Source organism: Erinaceus europaeus, chromosome 15 (assembly GCF_950295315.1).
Source record: "Erinaceus europaeus chromosome 15, mEriEur2.1, whole genome shotgun sequence".
NCBI classification, from domain to species: Eukaryota; Metazoa; Chordata; class Mammalia; order Eulipotyphla; family Erinaceidae; genus Erinaceus; species Erinaceus europaeus.
Genome location: NC_080176.1, coordinates 3,502,826 through 3,525,382, shown reverse-complemented (window position 1 = coordinate 3,525,382; position 22,557 = coordinate 3,502,826). Strand labels below are relative to the sequence as shown.

General features: G+C 45.1%; 1 protein-coding gene across 1 annotated transcript; it reads right to left on the bottom strand.

The window, feature by feature from the left end:
- Positions 1 to 2,112: 2,112 nt before the first annotated feature.
- LOC103112595 (ectonucleotide pyrophosphatase/phosphodiesterase family member 7-like) lies at positions 2,113 to 21,858 on the bottom strand. The gene is made up of 5 exons (XM_016187631.1): positions 21,612 to 21,858; positions 10,089 to 10,234; positions 5,363 to 5,989; positions 2,738 to 2,975; positions 2,113 to 2,240 (listed from the first exon to the last, which is right to left on the bottom strand). The coding sequence occupies exons 1-5, from the start codon at positions 21,856 to 21,858 to the stop codon at positions 2,113 to 2,115; spliced, it is 1,386 nt and encodes a 461-aa protein (XP_016043117.1).
- Between the last annotated feature and the right edge of the window lie 699 nt (positions 21,859 to 22,557).

The following is a 22,557-nucleotide window of genomic DNA, read 5'->3' as shown; positions in this document are numbered from 1 at the left end:
GAATGAGGAGGGCATCTTTTGTTGTGTGAATGAGGTGACTTTTGCACCACATCACAGGGTGGGCTGCCATAGGAGCCAGTCTTGTGATTAGAAATTGGAACTTGGGGCTTGCGGGTCTGCAAGTGTCTCTCTTTCTCTCCCCCTCTGTCTTCCCCTTCTCTCTCCGTCCTATCCAGCAACGACAACAACAAGAATAACTACAACAATAAAACAACAAGGGCAACAAAAGGGAATAAATAAATAGTAAAAAAAAAAAAAAAAAGAAGTTGGAACTTGGGGCCAGGCAGTGGTGCACTTGGTTAAGCACATACATTACAGTGTGCAAGGACCCGGGTTCAAGCCCTTGCTCCCCACCTGTAGGGGTTAAGCTTCACGAGTGGTGAAGCAGGGCTGCAGGTGTCTCTCTGTCTCTCTCCCTTTTTTATCTCCCCCTCTCCTCTCAATTTATCTGTCTCTATCTAATCTCTCTCTCTCTGTGTGTTTGTGTATGTATATAAACTGGAACTTTAGAATTTCAGGGAGGGGAGAATCCCTGAATCACAGGGAGGAGAGAGAGGCTGGAGATTGAGTTCAGCAGCCAATGGTCAATGGGATGGCCAATGATGTCTGTGTGATGAAGCCTCCAGAAAACTCCAGAATGACTCAATGCCTAGCTGGACTGGTAGATATAAGGAGCTCTGGGGAGAGTGGTGTGCCTGGAGAGGACATGGGGTTTTAAGCCCTTATCCTGTGCCTTGCCTTCTGCATATCTCATATATTTAAATATTCTTGATTATATCCTTTTATAATAAGCCAGTGATCTATTAAATAAAGCTTTCTCTGAGTTTTGTGAGCAACTTTAGCACATTAAACCTAGTGAGGGAGATGAAGGCACTTCTGACTTAATAGCCAGTTGGACAGGCAACAATTTGGGCTTGAAGTTGGTATCTGTATTGGGATGGGTGGGGGTAGAAGGAGTCTTGTGGGGGTGAACCCCTAATCTGGAGAGCCTGATGCTTTCACTGGGAAAATGTTAGCTTTGAGTTAAATTGTAAGTCACCCAGTTGGTGTCCAGTAGAGTCCCTGTATATGTGGGGACCTCCCTCCTCCTGTAGGAAATTGAATCTTGGAAACCCTAGATAGCAGGCAACCACCAGAATCTAGAAGAGGCAAGGAAGGGTCTTCTCTCACAGGGTTCAGAGGAAGGTGGTCACAACAACACTATGATTTTGGACTCCTAGTCTCCAGGTTTCTTAAATGCTACATTCTATAGTTTTAACTGTCCCAGTTTGTGGTGCTTTGTAAAGGGAGCACTAGAAAATAAATAATAACAATATAATTTGGGAGACCCAAATGAAAATGTGAGACTTTTGTTAAGAAAAAAAGAAAATCAAGGGCGGGGGAGATAGCATAATGCTTATGAAAAGAGACTCTCTTGCTTGACACTTCAAAATCCCAGGTTTAGTTCCCTGCACCATCATAAGCGAGAGCTGAGTAGTGCTCTGGTAAAAAAAACAAAACAGAGCAAAACAAAACAAAACAAAACAAACAAAAAACAACCAAGAATGGGGCTAGGCAGTGGCACACCTGGTTAAGCACACGTTACCATGCGAAAGGACCTGAGCTCAAGTCCCCAGTCCCCACTTTCTTTTTTTTATTTCTTTTTTTAATTTTTACCAGAGCACTGTTCAGCTCTGGCTTATGGAAGTGCAGGGGATTGAACCTGGACTTTGGAGACTCAGGCATGAGAGTCTCTTTGCATAACCATTATGCTATCTATCCCTGGCCCCCAGTCCTCCCTTTCAAGGGGAAGCTTAATGAGCATCGAAGTAGTGCTGCAGGTGTCTCTCTCTCTCTCTCTCTGCCTTTCCTTCTCTATTTCTCTCTGTCCTTCCAAATACAAAATATTAGATAACTTAAAAAAAAATAAGAATTTCAAGACAGTGACAATAGATTATTAAGGCAGTCTGAGGGCCATGTGCAACTGCCCAGGTCACAAGCCTGCGAAATTGGCCCTGTCTTCCGGGCTCTAAAGTGTGGGACCTTGTAGCATGCAAGAAATGCTTCAGATGTGACCTGACAAATTACTTATTACATTATGCAGGGACCAGCTACAGATTACTTAAAGGCTACTCACTTCTTTTTCCGTTGAACGGCTGTGTATGTCACGGCAATAACAAACAGAACTGTGAGAATTCCTACGAAGGTCCCTAGACCAATTGCTGTGTTCCGGAAAACAGATGACCCCAGCGTCTCCTCTCCTGTTACAAAATCAGAGTTTTTAATTGTCCGATTATTAAGAGGCTGTTCTGGCTGCTCTTGGGTCCCTGGGAAGTTTCCCATCCAGACATTAGTGAATATTTATTATGGAAATGAGATGTCCATTTAACCCTGGGAAGTGCTCATTGTAGAGAAATCTCATAGGGCAAGTCGTTGAAAGCAGATTTACTAAACGACCTATTCACCAAATGACCCATTTGCCTAATGGCCACTTTGCCAAATGCTTAATTTGCTAAAAACCAATTCACTGAAAATCTGCTGATGGGATATCTTGCTTATTGATAGTGGATAGTCAAACACCTTCCCCAGACACCTATAGACTATGGGACAGGGGTAGGGCCTAAGAGTTGTGGGAAATCTCTAAAAATTAGAAAGAAAAAAAAAAAAGTCCTCAATTCCTTGGTGAGTTGGTCACTCATCTAACTACGTTTCTGCAGAAGCATCTGCCAGTTTTCTATTTGTCACTTTTTGTACTCACCTGGCTGCTGGCTGGAAGAGTCTGTGAGCATTTCCTGAGTGATAGCCAGGGAGCCGTTGTGGGGCTCAGGAGTGATCCCCAGGAGTTTACACATGAGAGGGTAGATGTGGATGCTGTCAAAAGGTTCAGCCAGGTAATTCTTCTTGAAATCTGGTCCAAAAGCTCTGAATATGGTCTTCATGTCCATGAGGTCATTGTCAAATCCATGATCTCCTTTGTTGAAATAAATGATAAGTTGCTAGAAAGTAATCATAACAAAAACTCCATTAAAGATCTTAAATTCCTTGCTCATCTCTCTACCACTGAAGAGAAGTAGCCTTCCTTGTCACTTCAAGTTTCAAACTTTTCATTAATCCAATAAGCATGCCTTGACTAAGGAGCAGTTTTCTCGCGGGGGATTGGAATCTATAATTTTTTTTAATGATTATTTGCTACTTTTTTTTTTGATAGAACAGAGAGAAATTGAGAGGTGAGGCAGAGATAGAGAGGTAGAGAAAGAGAGACACCTGCAGTCCTGCTTTACCACTCACAAAGCTTTCCTTCTGCAGGTGGGGGGAACCTGGGCCCTTGCTTTTGGTAACATGTGTGCTCAACTGGGTGCACTAATGTCCAGATCTGTGTTTTTTTTTAAATTTTTTTATTTATAAAAAGGAAACACTGACAGAAACCATAGGATAAGAGAGCTACAACCCCACACAGTTCCCACCACCAGAACTCTATATCCCATCCCCTCCCCTGATAGCTTTCCTATTCTTTATTCCTCTGGGAGCATGGACCCAGGGTCATTATGGGATGCAGAAGGTGGAAGGTCTGGCTTCTGTAATTGCTTCCCCGCTGAACATGGGCGTTCACAGGTGGATCCATACTTTCAGCCTGCCTCTGTCTTTCCCTAGTGGGGTGGGGCTCTGGGGAATCAGAGCTCCAGGACACATTGGTGGGGTTGTCTGCCCAGGGAAGTCCGGTTGGCATGTTTTTTTTTTTTTAACATATTCACAGTGTTGTGCAACTACCATCACAATTTTTTTTTTTTTTTTTTGCCTCTAGGGTTATCACTGGGGCTTGGTGCTTACACTACAAATCCATTGTTCCAAGAGGCCTTTCCCCCCATTTTTGTTGCTCTTGTTGTTATTGTCATTGTTTTAATTGCTGCTGTTGTTGTTGGACAGGACATAAAGAAATTGAGAGAGGAGGGGAAGATAGAGAAAAGGAGAGAAAGATAGACACCTGCAGACCTGCTTTACTGTCTGTGAAGTGACCCCTCTGCAGGTGGCGAGCTGGGGGTTCGAACCTGGATCCTTGCACTTTGCACTGTGTGCGTGTAACCGGCTGCAACAATACCCCCCCCCCTCATAATCACCATTTTAGGACATTTATATCCCTTCAAAAAGAAACACCATGCCCACTAGTAGTCATCAATAACTTTCTCTGCCTTTCTTTCAACCTCACTTGGCACCAATGTATTCAGTCTGCATAGATTTGCCTATTTTGGACATTTCATTTAAATGGACTTGGAATATGTGGTTCTTTGTATCTGACTATTTCACTTAATGTGTTTAAGGTTCATTCAAATGTAGCATGAATCATTACTTTGTCTTTTAAAAATTTATTTATTTATTATTGAGAGAGTGGAGAAAGAACCAGAGCATTACTCTAACACATGTAATGCCAGGAATCAAACTCAAGACATCCTGCTTGTAAGTCTAGTATTCTAGCCACTGAACCCTCTCCTGGGCTTCTACTTTGTCTTTCTAATTTAATTATTAAAATTATTTGGTTTTTATTGTTACTAAGACTAGGTTATTGCTAGGGTTTGGTGTCTGTACCATGAATCTGCTGCTCCCAGTGTTCATTTTTCAAATTAAAAAACACTTATTTTTTTATTTTGATGGAGACAAAGGAAAATAGGGTAAGAGTGGGAGGAAGAGGGAAAGAGGAAAGGAGATATCTACAACCTACTCCACCATGCTTGAAGCTTCCCCCCTGAAGATAGGGGCTGGGGACTAGAACCCTGTTCCTTGTACATGGTAACTTGTGTACTTTACTGGCTGTTCTACCACCTGGCCCCTACTTTGTCCTTTTTAATGACTACATAACATTCAAGTGAAGGGATAGACCATAGTTTGTTTATCCATTTATCAGGTAATGGACATTGGATTACCTTCCCTTTGGTTATTATAATCATGGTGTTATGAATATTTGTGTATGCATTGTTGTGTGAACAGGATTGCTTAATTCTTGGTATGCACAAAGGGGAATCAGTGATAATTTTTGTATGTGAACTTATTGGTGATCTGTGCATAATGATTAACCACACAGACCCCAGCCATACACCTGAGTTCCCAACCCCTTCTTTCAAACTTTGACTTTTTTTCTTTTCAAAATGTGGGAACATCAGAATTATCTGTTGTCTAGGGTTGTTGGAAAGACAAATTAATGTGTGTTAAATTTTTGGCATGGTGCTGAACACTTGGTCAGTGAGGTGAGGTGTGGGGCCACTAAGAAAGCAGTGGCCTGGAACTCATCAGCTGTGTGCTTGTGCTTTGCTTTTTTTTTTTTTTTTCCAGGACTGTCTAGTGACTGTCTCCCAGCTCCAGGATGACTTTGTTCATTACAAAGTCAACTTACCGCATTGATGTTGTAACCAGAGTCGGCATACACTAAGATGGGCAGGACCCGCTCATGTTTGGCATAATGGAAGCGTTCTGGAAATTCGTCCTTCCTGTAGACATGAAGGTGAGGGTGTGCATTCTTCAGGGTTTGGAACAGGATTTCCTCTTTTCCTGGTTTAGGCAGAATCATCCCAAAGCCACCATAGTCCACAATGTGGAACTTGACCAAGTCACTGAACTTGATATAATTGGTCAGTAGGATCTCAGTGACATTGGGCTTCTTTTTAACTGTGGTCATGCCGTGATCTGATGTGATGATGACATTGAGGTGGTCAGTCAGACCATGCCTCTCAATGGCTTCCACCAGGTACCCGATGGTTCTGTCAATCTGCTGGATAATCACCCTTCTCCTCTCTGTCTCTGGTCCGAATAGGTGCCCCACGTTGTCAGGTTCTCCATAGTATAGAGTCACAAAGTCAAAGTCTTCCTGTGTGAACCAGTTCATGACGATGTCAATGTTCTCCCTCCATTCTGTCTCGTTGCTGTCTGGGTGGGTGTAGGACTCCACCAAAGATCGCTGGACTGCCTCCCCTTGGTACTTGGCCCCTCCACCAGGATAGTGGAATGATGCTGTTTTCCTCCCCTGCAACAACAGGAGGAAAATTCTCTCAGAACCATTCTCCTAGTAAGCAAAACACATTCCCTGACCGGTCTCCAGAGAAATGGAAAACACATGGGCTATGGAGTCAAACAGGGTTGTATTTTCTGGCCTGCCATTACTAAAATCTCATAGAATCTAAAACAGTTATTGCAACACATGCTGTTATTTTTTAATTTTTAAAGATTTTTATTTATTTTTCCTTTTGTTGCCCTTGTTGTTTTTTTATTGTTGTTGTAGTTATTATTGTTGTTGTTATTGATGTTGTCATTAGATAGGACAGAGAGAAATGGAGAGAGGAGGGGAAGACAGAGAGAGGGAGAGAAAGAGAGACACCTGCAGACCTGCTTCACTGCCTGTGAAGGGACTCCCCTGCAGGTGGGAAACTGGGGGCTCGAACCGGGATCCTTACTCCAGTCATTGCACTTTGCGCCATGTGCTCTTAACCTGCTGCGCTACTGCCCAACTCCTGACATGCTGTTATTTTATGTGCTACTAGGGGAAAAAATGATAGCAACTAAACCAGGAACTCTCAGAGACTATACCATACAATTCAACTTCAGAGATGAAAAAATGGAGAAAAGTTTCTTTAAATGAAGGGGAGAGGAATTCATCCTTTAGTCTCAGAGCTTTGTGTTTCCACCTGTAAGATGCCAGAAAGTTGATAGAGTTGTTGTGAGGATTAAGAAAGGTAACTATCAGTGCTGAGTACCGTGTTTTGGTACAGAATGGGCATTCTTTTCTTTACATCTGGTTGTAACAGGGCTTTACACCCTTCTCCAGTGTGTGCTCTTAAGTGTGCTTGTCTCTTCAGCACCCATTCCCCTGTCTGCTGGTTTAGAACACCCTGAACACTTCTGAGACTCTTCCTTGGTCCTGCCCCAAGCTTGGCTTGGGAAATCTGGCTTCAGAGATAGTGTGTCTCTGACCACATCAGAGGACACTGCATGCTTTGGTCATAGTTGTTGTCTCAGCCTTGGGCCCAAGTCCCAGTAAGAGTTAATGAGATGCAGTGTTGGAAGGGGGTGAAGTTGAGCAGCTGGGTCTTATCCCTCTGCTTCTGAAATGTGTGGGTATCTACTAGAAGGTGAGACTTCCAGCTTACTCTCTGCACAGATGTCTGCTCACCGGCTGGGTTAACCTACCCAGTGGCAGAACAATGTGGCAGTTAAGAGGCTTGCCTGCTTTTCTCCTTTCTGCATTAGTTGGATACAGATTACTCAGATGATGTTTGCTCAACTGTGGAATAAGGGTGATAACGCCACCTTGTGGCACTAACTGTAGTGGGACATGCTAGAGTTCTGTGAGCTTGGCCTTTTTATTCCTGCAGAGGGAGAAAGAGCACTGGGTAATGTGGCATGGCAAGAGAAGAGGACAAGGATTGTCCCTGTTGTTTCTATCTCCTGAAAGTAGTGTAGGACTGGAGACTGCAGGGGGAATATGAGACTAGGGGCTGCAACCATGGCAGCGATGCTGCAGTTTGGGATACCTGGTTCCTTACACTGGGGGAATGAGGCAGCTCAGTCTTGAAAGTGGTTTAGACTTGTAAGGCCCCAGTAGGACCCGAGATTGTTGCTTGACCAGAGAGCTCTGTCAGTGGGGCCAGGTGACATTCACTGCTCTTTGCCGGGCTTCAGGCAACCAGGTAGGGCAGTAGAGTATAAACCAGGGGAAAAGGGCTGTGCCCTCCTCCTATAAATTGTCCTGGGAGGAACTGGCATTTCTTCCCTCTCTTCCCTTGAGGATGAGCCAGGAAAAGGGGTTGGGGGGTTGGGCATGTCAGAGAGAGTAGACCACAGGTCAAGCTCCTTCCACTCCAGGCTGCTAGGTCACCAATGCTGGTTCTGTATTGAAGGGAGGAGACACCTTGGGGAGCTGGGGAAGAGGGTGGAAGAGAACTTTGAATCTGATACGTGATAAAGGTTTTTGCCATAAGCAGGGCTGACTCTGTAGACTAGGAAAGAATTTTTTTTTAACAGTTCAGGTAGTTGCATTAATGAAATATACTTTGTTTAAAACTAGAGCACTGCTTCGCTCTGGTTTATGGTAGTGCTAGGGATTAAATCTGGTAGTGCTAGGGATTAAATCTCAGAGCCTCAGACATGAAAATTATTTGCTTAATCATTAAGTTTTCTCCCCATACCTAAGTGAAATATTCTTAAGTAATCTGCTACCCAACAGAAAGTCAATTTTTGGAAAACCTTGGTAGAAGTGGTAGGAAAGGAAATAATTTTATGAATGTTTATCAACAAGTTAGCAAGGTGGTTACCTCTCACTAAATATATTCTGTTTATGTAAAGTATTTCATTAGCTCAGACTAGGTACCCAGTAGGCATCAAATAGAAGTGATGCCTCCCCTGGGGAGCTGTCCTGTGCTGCTTCAATCCCAGTGGTCGATGGCCAGTGATTGACTGATGGGAGCTGAGAAGGCCAGTTACCTGGCCTTACTGTGGGATAATGTGAAGGTAGTGAGATCAAACTGAAGCTGGTCTATATCAAAACTCTCTCTCAGAGACTTACTTGCTCTAAATCCCTGCTCAGACTCTGCTGTCTGGAGATTTTCACCTCAGACAAAAGTCATAATACTAAGTACTTCTCAAGGCTCCTGGAGATTTCTTATCCAGAGATGTAGATAAAATATTGTCTCCTTTGCCTTTAGCATTTACTTTTTTGTTTTACTTTATTTATTTTAAATAAAGACAGAGAGAACCTGAGAGGGAAGGGGGAGATAGAGAGGGAGAGAGAAAGAGAGACACCTGTAGCTCTGTTTCACGACTCATGAAGCTTTCCTCCTGCAGGTAGGGACCAGGGGCTTGAACCCAGGTCCATATGTACTGTAACACATGTGATCTACCAGATCTGCCACTACCCAGCCCAGACATTAATTTTATATTTTGTGATCCACTTTTATTTTATCTAAAGCAAGTGTCTCAATCTAAAAGTACCTTAGTTTGTGTTTTTATGCCCCTCCTCTAGAATGAAAGCTCCAGGAGTCCAGGGCCGTGTGTTGACTAATCTTTATCTGGAGCCTACAACAGGCCTGACTCAGGGTACCTGCTCACTGTCACTCAATGCATGTGGAATGAATGCACGAATGACATCTCTTTCGCTGGGTGCCAAGTCTACTCCATTTTCACTCCTCATTAACTTATAGAAATAGTTACAGAAATTTTCTTTTTGGGCCCTAGCATGTTATTTGTAACCTTTATAGGAAACATACTTAAATTTCAGATAGTAAAATTTCTATGGTTGCTTTAACTTGCAAATCCTCTACTATTTATTTATTGCATTTCTGAATGGCATTAGACATGATTCTCCACTTTTAGCAAAGGTACTTTGTTTAACTTACATATAACTGACTATTCACTGAAGTATGGAGTTGGCTAGAAAGATGAAACTACCACCATTTTGTAGACATAGTATGGCAACTTTATTATTTAGGATAAACTGACATTGCCATTCTGAGGGACTAGGAAGCCCTGCATATCCTCTTAAATGTCTGATGCTTGACTATTAAGCCTCTTATATTTTTCTCATACTGTGTTTTTAACACACATCCACTGCAAGGATATCCCAAGCTGTGGTTGTTAGAAACTATTTTTCTCACTTGGTCCTGTAGGAATTTTAGGAGTTGTGCTGCTCTGTGAAATGAGACTCAAAGAAATGTTTGCTCAACTGTACACACACACACACACACACACACACACACACACACACACACACACACCTTGACTTGTTTATTTGGGGTCCATGATAATCAAAAGTGCTACTTTCAACAAATACTTCTGAGCAATAATCTGAGCACTTAATTGGATGCAAAAGAGTGGGTATTTACTATTCTACCCTTTAATTAGCATAATCAGTGTTTCCAGAAGCAATAGCAATTGGAAAATCACTGGCTTTATTAGGTTCATTATTCTCCCTTAGTGTACTGTTGCATCAGTGTGGCTATTCCTTTTAAGTTACTTCTTTTAAAACAAGGGTTGGTACTTCCCAGAGGCAAATCCTGATGGCTGGGTTTTGCAGAGTTCCCCTAAACTCTTTAGAACCAGTAACTAGAGGAAATTTCTGTTTCTGGTGGTACCTGTCTCTGTGCTGTGATCCAGAGGGGCAGAACACCATTGTCCCACCACTCAGTCTTGTTCTGTGTGGTCTTGAAGGAGTACTTCCAACCTGTCTCTGTGTTAAACATCATGTTGTGAATGACTCCGTGGTCTTCAATCCAGCGACCTATTGGACAGAAGAAAGAAGGGACTGGTAAGTTCCCAGAACAGATGCTATGATGGGGGTGGCAGTGGGGGGGGTCAGTGTTGTCTTGAGATCACCTCTCTCAACATCCTTTTGATCAGTCTACTTCTTCTTGGGAGGACTGTTGCTGTGAGCAGTCACTCTAGGGCCTCTGGGCTTGTTTTTGTGGAAGTACACACTTTGGCTACTACAGAGGAAAACTAATGGCATCTAACATCTGGAGCAGACATCACTGCAGGGGTGGTGGAGGAGTAGGGGCTGTGGAAGCTGTTGGGAGCGGAGGCGAGTAGGTAAGGGAGGCCAGGCTTCTTGATGACTGCTCCTAGCAGCTAAAAGCCTGGGTGCTGAACATCTTGCTTCCTTTTCCACTAAACATCAGTCTCATTTCCTCTTGTATTTCAGATATTTGTCTACAAACCTGTTTTCTCCAGTAGTTTGCAGATTTCCCAAGAATATGGCTGGGCCATACGTACTTTGGCATCTCCCTGGCACAAAGCACTGGGTCTTAACCTTAGTAGGCATGTCTGTTGATTTAATTGAATAGACCCCTTCCCACTGTCTGTCCCATGTGCAGATGGTTAGCTGTGCTCTGAACAAATAAGAATCAGAGCTTGCTTTAGTCCAAAGTGAACTAGGAAGAAAGAAAACTTTGAAGAGATTACAGTACAACTACATCTACTCAATTCCTATGTTAATTTTCAGTGGACCAGTTGATATTTATAAGTAGTACATTTATTTTTATTAAATTATTTAAAATTTATTTTCCATTTTGTTGCCCTTGTTGTTTTTTATTGTTGTTGTAGTTATTGTTGTTGTTAGACAGAGAGAAATGGAGAGAGGAGGGGAAGACAGAGGGGGGAGAGAAAGACAGACACCTCCAGATCTGCTTCACCATTTGTAAAGTGACACCCCTGCAGGTGGGGAGCTGGGGGCTCGAACCAGGATCCTTATGCCAGTCCCTGTGCTTCATGCTTAACCTGCTGTGCTACCGCCTGACTCCCAAGTAGTACATTTAGGTATAAACACACTTTAAAGTATCTGTTTATTTAGTGATAATTTGAACTTAGTGTCATTCATGAATTCCTTTGAACTAACTTACCTATACCTATATAAGTTACCTGTAGAATTTGAACCAACCTGTGACTCTAAGTGACCTACTAAGTTACAAATAGTTCCTATCTCTTTCATATATGAGCATCAACACTTTACCAAGTGCAGATTCCCAAAACTAAAGCAATAAATATCTGGGCTGGAGAGATTGCTCACTGGGTAGGGCACCAGCTTAGCTCTGTAAAGATCAGGTTTGAGCCTGGCACCATACAGAAGGTGCTATGGCACCAGGGGGAAGGTCAGTGCTGTGGTGTCTCCCCCTTTCCCTCCTTCTCTCTTGTTTCTATGTAATGAAAAAAGCATCCTGAAGCAGAGGTGCTCAGATCCACACTCACTCTAAACCTGTCTCTCCAGAGTGCCACCAGACACACCGACAGGGTGGGAAGTTAGAACAGGGAACTCAGTGCACCAATGCCATTTAAGATCTGCTACTTCCTGCTGTATGAAGGAGGTTCATCCCAGTATCAGCAGCCCACAGTGATAGTTCTTTTGGATAGAGAAAGCAAACCCCAGATGTGCCCACTTTACAAAACTGCTTTTGCTTATGTGTTAAGTGCACACAAAATGCTGAGTCTGCTTATTTTTGATATTGCTTTTTAATTACGGCCATCAATAAATCATCTCATCCCTGAACAAGAATGGAGAATGGCCCACAGGCACACGATTCCTTAGGAACTAGGCCAACACACAATACTCTCCCTCCCTCCCTGCCTCCTCCTTTAATGTGCTGTCAGAGCAGAAACATTCTTCAAGGAGTAGCAGGAAGCAGACGGCTGCACTTGAGTTCCATCTGGGAACTCCATGGACAAGTGGTTTTAGCCTGGCTGTCTTACTGGTCACTGCCACAGAGAGCTATCATTTGCTCTGCTAAATCTTTTTCTCACTTTGTTTTTTCTTCTTGCTAATGTAGTAGTCTCTGTCCCCACCCCTTCAAAAAGGAGAGATTCCCATATACTCATTCTTCGAACCTGTAACTATTGCCTTACTTAGAGATGGCTCACTGGGTAGAGTACACACTTCACTGTATGCCAGGGCCTGAATTCAATCTCTCTGATTTGAATTCAGATGGGAGCACTATGCACTGGTGTCTCCTCTCCCTTTTTCTCTATCTCATATCTAGGAAAATGCGTCTGCAGGGAATTGATTGAGTTGTGTAGCTGCAATAAGCCTCAGTGACAAAAAGATAAATGAATAAACAAACAATGAAAAGAACAAAAAATCTTCTCTAGTCTTTACCACAGTTGTAGGAAGGTCCCTGTAAACAGTTAGTAAAATAAAAACATTTGTGTTGCCTTAAAAAAACAAAACAAAGTAAAGAAAACAAACAAACATCTCCAAACCAAATTTGCCTCCCACCCCCACCCCCATCCCAGACTTTTCAAATATGAGAGCTGATTGAGTTTCTGGGCATATTCTGATTTCCTGCTTTTTTTTTTTCTTTTCTTCATCAGGGTTATCATTGGGGTTTGGTGCCTGCATGACAACTCCATTATTCCTATCTGCCATTTTCTTTAATGATAGGGACAGAGAGAAATGGTGGAGGGGGGAGGCAGGGAGAGACACCTGCAGTACTGCTCCACTGTTCATGAAGTTTCCCCCTTGTAGGTGGGGATTGGGGGCTTGAACACAGGTCCTTGTGCATGGTAATGTGTGTGCTCTACCAGGCGTGTCATCACCTGGCCCTGATTTCTTGTTTACTTATCACCAACAGGACTGAAGCTCCATCGTTGTGTATCTCTTCTCAATTCTTTTCTATTAATTGTCAAGAGTGCTCCATGTGTGATCTTTGGCTCTCTGTTTTGTACATTATACATCTAGTTCAAGGTTTCTCCACTGAGGAGTGACTTTGCCTCCAAAGGAGCCTCGGTCAGCGTCTGGAGACATTTTGGGTTGTCATACTGGGGGAAAGGAGGTTGCGAAGTTGCCCACAGTGCTCAAGGTAGTGCCCCTAAGACAGAAAGCAATCTGTCTTCAGCTGTCAAGAGTGCTGACCTTGAGAAACCCGGAGCCTGTCTTAAATGCTCCAGTATCTGACCACGCTCCCTTACTTCCTGTCTCATGTGAAAGGTGAGGCGACTCCTCACCCATGACAACACCTGTGGGTTGATTTTGGGATCAAATGTGAGCCACTGACCACCTGTGTGAATTGTGATTTGCGCTCCACCAGGGGCCACTGCCCACGTGACATTCATAACCCTGCTGCCCCATTGTGCAGGACACTGCAGATTGGTTGTGAGTTCTTTCACTGGGGAGACAATACTTCTGGCTCCCACAGCCCCTGAACACACCATTTGTGTGCTTTTTCAGGGAAGAAGAAAATGTATTGAGAGAACCTTACTTCTGTTGTTCTGGCTAATGTCTAGTTATGAAGCACCCCCCTTCTTTTTTTCCCCCTGGGCCATGCTCATCTGATGAGATCTATTGAATATAATTGTCAAATGGCGATACTGTGGCTTTGCTTTTGAGTTTTTGTCTGGAACATGGCAGTGATGGCTTTCATATTTTCCACTGGCTCCTTGGGGGAGAATATACAAGCTGGCGCTAGACATCTTCCTAACTACCCTTTATAGACTTGGGTGGGGGGGGTTCTTTGGTTTCAGCAACATAACTTATTCCTTCTGGTCCTCAATCACTTTGCGATAAAGAAAAAAAAAAGAAGAAAACTGCAGAAATGCTCACTGTCATTACCCGTGATGGAGCTGTAAGTGCAGGCTTTTGGAGAGAGGGAGAGTCAGGTGATTTAAACCAGTGGAATGAGCTGCTCACCCTTGGAAAATTGCTTCTCATTTCGGGGAGGCCTGAGGGGAACTGTGGCAGGTTGGGGGACTGGAGGGACAGGACAGAGAGGCGGCTGTGTGCACATGTGGCTGGTGAGTCCTCCAGAGCCCAGGCATAGTTGGGACACACTACGGGGTTTCCATTTCCTAGCACTGAGTGTGGGGTCTCAGGGTTCCAAGCTCATTCGCTCCTCATAGGGGCACAGGCTGGTAGGCCTGGCTGCTATAGTTGCCCCCTGCCCACTGTCTCTCTAGACCCACTAGCCTCTCTTCCCCATAGCACGCATGGTTTTGTGTGTGACTTCCCACCTCCTCTCTTGACCTGGGGCTGGGCATGTGAGCTTAGTCTGGGAATTCAGCACCATCCAACCTTCAGGGACATAGTAATAGGTTCCGAGAAGCAATTTGGTCCAACGAGGTCAATCTTGGGAATTTTGTGGTCAAAGAAACGAGGAGAGGAAGGAGTGAGATAGATTGGTTCTGCATATATAACCATGCCTGTAACTATCAATTATGTGCTGTGTAGCCTTGTATTTCTCAAAAGAAAAAAATGTTGAGGTCTTAACCCTAGTAGCTTAGACTATGTCCTTAGCCTTGGGGCCATTACAGAGGTGAGGCCACACTGGGAGAGGGTAGTCCCTCATCCAAAAGACTGTTTCCTATAAGAAAGTGTTTATGGAGGGGTAGGGAGATTGAGCAATGGTATACACCAGCTTTTCATGACTGAAGCTCCAGAGGTGCCAGGTTTGACCCCCAGCACCGCTACATACCAGAGCTGAGCAATGCTCTGGCCTTTCTCTGTCTCTCTTTCTCATGAAAATAAATAAGTAGGACTAGGGAGATAGCATAATGGCTATGCAAAAGCACTTTCACGCCTGAGGCTTTGAAGTCCAAGGTTCAGTCCTCACCACCACCATGAGCCAGAGCTGAACATGCACTGGTCTCTCTCTCTCTCATTAAAAATAAATAAACAGAATATTAAAAAAGAAAACAAACAAATAAATAAAGACTGAGAATTCACCTAGCAGAGAAAGCACTCTAACATGTGTGAGGACCTGTGTTTGAACTTTCAGCACCACATGGGAACACCATGCTTGGGGAAGCTCCACAGAGGGTGGTGTGGTGTAGTGGTGTCTCTCCTCCCTCTCTCTCAGCCTCTAGCTGAATGGAGAATAAACTGATCTTTTGATGAGACAGAGTTTCACATGGGAGGGAAGGGACTAAGCATTACTCCAGTACATGCAGCACTAGAGATCAAACTGGAAGTCTCAGGCATGTCACTCCTGAGCTCTACTGGTTTGAGCCTTATATATGGCTGCTAAAGTCTTCCCTTCCTCTCTTTCCTAGTTCATTTTTTCTTTCTCCCATCCTTTCTTTCTTTCTTTCTTTCTTTCTTTCTTTCTTTCTTTCTTTCTCTCTTTCTTCATCTCTCTCAGAAACCGCTTTAGTTAGTATGATTTACTCCAGCTGATCTGAGGACTCAAAAGTGGGAAGAGGTAGAGAGGGGCAGAAAGTGGCTGTCCTATTTTGGAGGAGGAAGACAAACTAGTGGAGGACAAGGTGTGCTGACACCTGTCAAGGGGAGGTAAGAAACGGTGTACCTGTGACAACAGTAAACCATCATTTCCCTCAACAACATGACTCAATAAAGAAAAAAGAGAAAAGACTGGAAACTGGCCATAGAAGACAGAGAAGCAGACAGAACCCTGTGGATTGGATGGAGGATTGGGGCAAGACATCGACAATTCCAGGAACACTTGAGATGGCCAGCAGAGCGTATGGAGCTAGAAGAGACAAAAATTCCTTCTCTGGCTCTGGAATTTCATCGGCTTAGCCTCTTAGGGGGAGACGCAGAGGAGTTGGGGAATACAGAATGTTGGGGGGGGGGACTCACAGTGAGTAGGAACAAAGCCCCCCATTTCCTTGAGCTGTCAGAGAAAGGGCTTTTGGTTCTTCTCCCTGGTGGAGGTACAGAGAAGTGGAAACTCCCATTCCCTCAAAAATCTGTGACATCTGAGAGCAGTATGGAGTCTGCAAAGATGACACGACCCTGGGGACACATAAGTGTGTAGTTGGCCACTGTCCCCACTGTCTGGCCCCACAGAGATACTCAAACAGTGTTCACCAAGTGCAAGAACAGATTCGGTGGAATCCCTCTGAACACTCCAGAAGAAATTCCTTCTTCAGCAGCAGGGAAACTGATGAGAGTCATGCCATCAAATGAAGATGGTGGCATGTGTGTGCCTGGGACCCCTGCAGTCATCTGGAGAGGTTCCCTGGGGCTGGCTGACCAGAGGTGGAGCCTGCCCTGGGGTGGCGGGAGCACCAATCTGAGCAGGTATCCAGGCCGGCTAAGTCTTAGGGCTTCTGGACCCTGGCCTTTGTGTCTGCGGTTTGGCCTCTCCTGGCCTCTCTATGCCTGGGATTATCCAGCTCTTGGTTCTTGGACTCTGGCTAAGATGCTCAGAGAAGGCAGAGTGGTCATGAGACTTCTTGGACCTGAACCTATCTTGCAGCCTTGCAGGTGCTGCAAACACATGTGCAGTGGCACCACCTCCCTGGCACCACCTTCCCTGTGCTAAATGGCCTGGAGCTGCTCACAAGAACACCAGTTAATTAGCTGTTGGGCCAAGAGAGTCCCTTTGAACATCACTTGTGTCTAGCCTCCCTCCCTAGAATCTGATGAGGTCTTTAAGTTCTGGCAGGACCCATTTTTTTTCTTTTTTTCTATTACGAATGATTCTCTTCCATGTGAGACTCAGGCAGAAGTCAGCTTGGGTCCCAGCTCATGAAGACAAATGCTAGTGGTTCTTCTGGGCCAGGCAGAAGTGGGCGTGTGTGTGTGTGTGTGTGTTCTAATTCATTTATACAATATATTCAGTATAGAGACCCTGTGATCTCTGGCTCAGGATGGACAGAATTCAAAGGGACTTGGAAAGATTGCTTGATGTCGTCAAAGACATCCTGGGGCTGTGGACATATCCAAGGCTGGGATGGGCTACCTGGAGTCTGGAATTCATCCAGGACTGAATCTGAATCCTGCTTCTGCCCCTTGGCAATTGAGGGGGTGGGTTTCAGGAAAGCTGTGAGCCTGGGCCATGCCACCCTTTCCCTTTTGGAGGGTGACTTCCCATCTCTGTAATGAGAACTGAAGTGTGTGATGACCATGGTGCCAGCTGAGCATTTCTGTAAGCTGGGCACAGGGTTTAGCCATTCAAGGAATGGGCCTTCAGCTGGGGCCCATTCACACTCCCAGTGGGCATTTTGACTTACAGTGGGAGGAAGAACTACTGGGATTTGGTGGATTCAGGGAAGCTATTCAACACCCAATAATGCATAAAATGCCTCCCCCCCCCCAAAGAAAAAGACCTGGTCCCAAATATCAGTAGTGCTGAGGGTGAGAAACCTGTGTTAGTTTAAATTTTTAAATTCATTTTTGGATAAAGACAGAGAGAAATTGAGGGGGGATGGGGAGAGAGGGAGAGATACTTGCAGCACTGCTTCTCCATCTGTGAAGTCCCCTTATTCTGCAAGTGGTGGCCCAGGGCTTGAGCCCTGGTCCTTGCACACTGTACCATGAGTGTTCAATTGGCTGTGCTGCTGCCCAGCTCCATTGAATTTAAAGTGTGATGCAAGGCTTAAGAATGAATCAGGGACCTCTTGCATGCGTGCTTGTCCCACCCAGTGTTTTTATCCTATATGTTTAGAGAGAGTGAGAGAGGTGAGATAGAGAGGGAGAGACACAGAAGTATTCTTCCACTATCCATAGAGTTCCCTTGGTGTTGTCCATGGTGCTCCCATGTGGTGCCAGGAATGAAGTCCAGGGCCCCATACAAAGTAAGCCATGCATTCGATCTAGGGTGAGCTTCCTCCTGGCTCAGCACATTGTTACTGTGAAGCAGCACCTTCATGCAGTCCAAGATCGACAGGTAACACAAAGTCACAGTACAGGGATTCCCTCCCACTCTGCCCCTTACCTAGAGAAACTGGTGATACCGATTTCTTCCATATTCATCTAGAGGTATTCTGTGCATCGTTAACACATGCACACATACCCTCACATGTTATATGCACACATACACACATGCTTCATACGTTCTTTGCATCTTGCTTCTGCCACTCAGTGCATCTTAGAGAGTTTCCCATCAGGCACAGAGAATTTCCTCTTTCTTTTGACAGGTCACAGAGGACGCCCTTCCCTGCGTGACTGGTATTGGATTCATCGATTCAGCCATACCCCATTTGGAGGGATACTTAGTTTCTGGTTTTTTGTTGTTGTTGTTGTTTGTTTTCTCATTAATTTCAGTAGTATATGAATAACTTTTTTTTTGCCCCCAAGGTTATTGCTAGGGCTCAGTGCTTGCACCACAAATCTATTGCTCCTGGAGGCTTCCCCCCTTTTGCCCTTGTTTTACCATTGTTGTGGTTATTATTGTTGTTGTTACTGCTGTCATTGTTATTGGATAGGACAGAGAGAAATCGAGAGAGGTGGGGAAGACAGAGGGGGGAGAGACAGATAGACACCTGCAGACCTGCTTCACTGCCTGTGTAGCCACCCCCCTGCAGGTGGGGAGTCGGGGCTTGAACCTAATCCTTATGCTGGTCCTTGGGCTTTGGGCCATTTGTGCTTAACCTGCTTGACTACCCATCGACCCCCTGTAAATAACTTTTTATGCATGTCATTTTCCCACTGAATAACTGCTTATCTGGAGGATAAAGTCCTACAAGTGGAATTGCCAAGTAAGGAAGTTTACACACTTGTAATTATGTCGCCAAATTTCCACTCCCCACTGGCAAGGGACATTGGACAGGAGTTAGGACAATTTTGTAATTAAAAAAAATTTGCTCTCATGGTTTATGTCTTCTCATCAAAATCTTCTGGGAATATATAAAAGGTGAAAGTGCCTTTAATCTCTTGTGCTCATCAAGTTTTCAGTGTTCAGGGACCTGCAGCCAGCCCACGGGAGATCTTTTAAGTGTTCTGCAGTGATAGCCGTGGGGACGTGGCGTTCACTCTCTTGAGAAGGGCTATTTAGTTCTTGCTTCCTGGCGTTAATAGTTCCCAAATGACTTGCCTCTCGGAGTTCACATGTAGGAAAATTTTTCTCAGCAAATCTCCCTCTGAGCGACTGTTCAGCTTTATTTTTTTAAGTTTTGGATTCAAGGGCCCTTTTGAGAGATAGGTGAGAGCCAGCAAACCTTCTCCTCTCCCCACAGAGATGCAGTTTGCAGATGAATTCATTCTCCTGGGCCACCTGCAGACCTCAGAGATCCGCTGTCCAGATGGGGGTGGGGGTGGGGGAAGAAGGCCTCTCGCTGTCCTGAGAGGGGCTGGCTGGGACCAGCTCTGTGTAACGAGAGACTCTTGGTTCCAGAATTGGTTCCCCACTTCTTGACCTGAGGGCTGGTCACTTAGTGCGGTTTTCTCGCCTTGGAATTGTGTTGGAGGCAGCGGGGGCAGAGCTCCTGGCACAGTGCTTGTGGCAGGCTCATGTTGGAGCCCTGGGAACGGCTCTTGTGGGGCTTCCTGTGCATCTCTGCTGCCTTCGTATCTTTTTGAGATCAGAATCATTTGCTTATTTTATCTTCTGCTTCTACCCTTCCTCCCTCCTTTCCTCCTTCCCTCCTCCTTTCTTTCCAGCAGGGCTCTGCTGAGGTGTCATGCCACACAATTCCACCACTCTGGTTGACTTTTCTATTTGTCTCCCCCCCCCCCCCAGATAGAACTTGAGAAACAGAGAGGGTGACAAAGAAAAAGATATAGAGAGGTGAGATGCTATGCCACCACTTCCTCTTTTTATTGGTACTCCAGGGACTTGGACCTGGGTCCTCACAGTCATGGCAAGGTGTGCACTGTACTAGGTGAACTGTCTCCCAGCTGCCCCAGAATCTGTGTGATTAATGGCAACTGGGGTTCTGGGCTGACTGTTTCTTCCTGTCACAGGAACCTCAAGCAGGCTCTTTCCTCTGCCAGGAATGCTTCTCTTCCTCTTTTTCTCCAAGCTCTCCGCTCGGGTGTCTCACTCTTGGCTCTTTCCTGCCTCTCCAGTGTCAAATCCTTTTGTTCCTCATTCTCTCAAATTTCTCCTGTTTCTTCTTGTTGCATCTCTTGACTTGTAGAGAGGTCTACCAGTGTGTTTGTTTTCCTGCTGTCTCTTCCTGCTTGGACTAGAGGCTCCAGGCAAGCTGAGGCCACCTGCATGTGTAAAGGGCCCAAGGCAGGAGGGGCTTGGAGGAGAGCTTTGAGATCTGGAGAGGAACTTGCCAGGGGTCAGGCATGGGGACTTTCAGGACCACAGAAAGACAAAACTTGAATTTTCTTAGAGAGATTTGGTGTCCCTCCAACTTGTAGGTAATTACCTGCTCTGAGTTCTTTACACTTCATTGATTTTTTTTTTTTTAATTTCTTTTAGGGCAGAGGGTAGATAGCATAATGGTTATGCAAAGAGGTTCTCATGCCTGAGGCTCCAAAGCCCCAGGTTCAATCCCCTGCACCACCATAAGCCTGAGCTGAACAGAGTGCTCTGGTAAAAAAAAAATTCCTTTAAAAATATTTATTTAATGTAATTTAATTATTATTAATGTATATGGAGAGGCAGAGGCAGAGGCAGAGAGAGAGAGAGAGAGAGAGAGAGACAACAGCAACAATATTTCTTTCAATGTAGTAAGGGCTGGGCAGAAGCCTGGGTCATCCTATCCAAGTGAGCTATATTGCTGGTTCTAAAAGATTTATTTATTTATTTTTATGAGAGAGAGAGAAATAAGTAGATAGACAGATGGACGAGACTAGAGTCCTGTTCATCTCTCTATTTATTTATTTATTTATTTATTTATTTATTTATTTCTATCTTTATTTGATAGAGACAGCCAGAATCTAGACAGGGAGAGAGACAGACAGACAGACACACCTGTAACACTGCTTCACCACTTGCAAAGCTTTCACCCTGCAGGTGAGGACTGGGGGCTTGAACCCTGGTCCTTGGACATTGTAACATGTGTGCTCAACCAGGTGTGCCACCACCCAGCCCCAGTGCTGTTCATTTGTAGCTTAATGATGGTGCCAGAGGGTTGAACCTTGGCCCTCTGGGTCTCAGGCATGCAAGTCCTGTTGTTTAATATGTTGAGTGTTCTCCTTAGATTTAAAAAACCCTTATAAAATTATCTTAATTATTTACTGAAAACCTTCCCCAACCAGTGTCGAGCCAGGGAGCCAGGTGAGGGTGGAATTGAGGATGAGGAAGTTCCTCAGGAGGCTTCAGCCATGGTTCTAATTCTGTCTTCAGTCTGGGGCTTCATTGCCCGTGGGGTTCCAGCAACAACCCTGAGCACCCCAGGGTAATCAAAGCTAGTGCTCCCCACCTCAGGGTGGCCCTAGGGTGCATGAGTCACCCAGGTCTTTCCAGAGCAGAGAATCCATTCTATCTCAGAGAATGACAGACCCTGGGCCTTCGCCAGCCTTGGAAGGAGCTTACCTGAGATGATGGTGAAGTGGGATGGGGAGGTCATGGTGACGAAGGGTGGTGTCAGATACTTGGCCTTCACGCCCTCCCGGGCCAGGCGGTCCATGTTGGGGGTGTCCACATCCTGGTCGTAGTTCCAGCGGAAGCCATCGAAGGAGATGAGCAGCAGCTTGTTGAAGCTCTTCCTCTCAGGGATGGGGTGGCTGCCAGCCCAGCCCAGCAGGATGGACAGTAGCAGTGCCAGGGCCCCAAGCCCCATCATGCTGCTGCCGGTGCCTCACGCACACACAGCAGGGCTCCTGGCCCACTCCTGCTTTTCCCCTCTTTTTATCTGCAGTAGAACAAAGTCCAGGTTGATAATTCTTCCCCAGCTCTGCTGTGGATCTAAACACTGGACTGCAACAAGTTGCTGTGTATCATGCTATGAAAAAGTTCTGGAAGTGGATGGTGGTGAGGCTTGTACAACCCATGAATGCACACAATGTCACTCAACTGTGGTAAAGATGGTGAACTCTGTCTCCCGAGGTCAGAGGAGATGAGCTGACCTCTTGCATGTCTGGCTCATGTAAACAAATAATCATGTTGTAAAGCAAACTGTCTCTAAGACTTTGTGAGAACTCTGGTGGTTCTCTCTGGGAGGTGGGAGGTGGGGACACAGAACTCTGGCGGTGGCTGTGGACACTGTAATCTTTTTTTTTTTTTAAAGTATTTATTTATTCTCTTTTGTTGCCCTTGTTTTATTGTTGTAGTTATTGTTGTCGTTGTTGTTGGAGAGGACAGAGAGAAGAGGGGAAGACAGAGAGGGGGAGAGAAAGATAGATGCCTGAAGACCTGCTTCACCACTTGTGAAGTGACTCTCCTGCAGGTGGGGAGCCGGGGGCTCGAACCAGGTTCCTTATGCTGGTCCTTGTGCTTTGCACCACCTGCACTTAATCCGCTGCGCTACCACATTAAACTG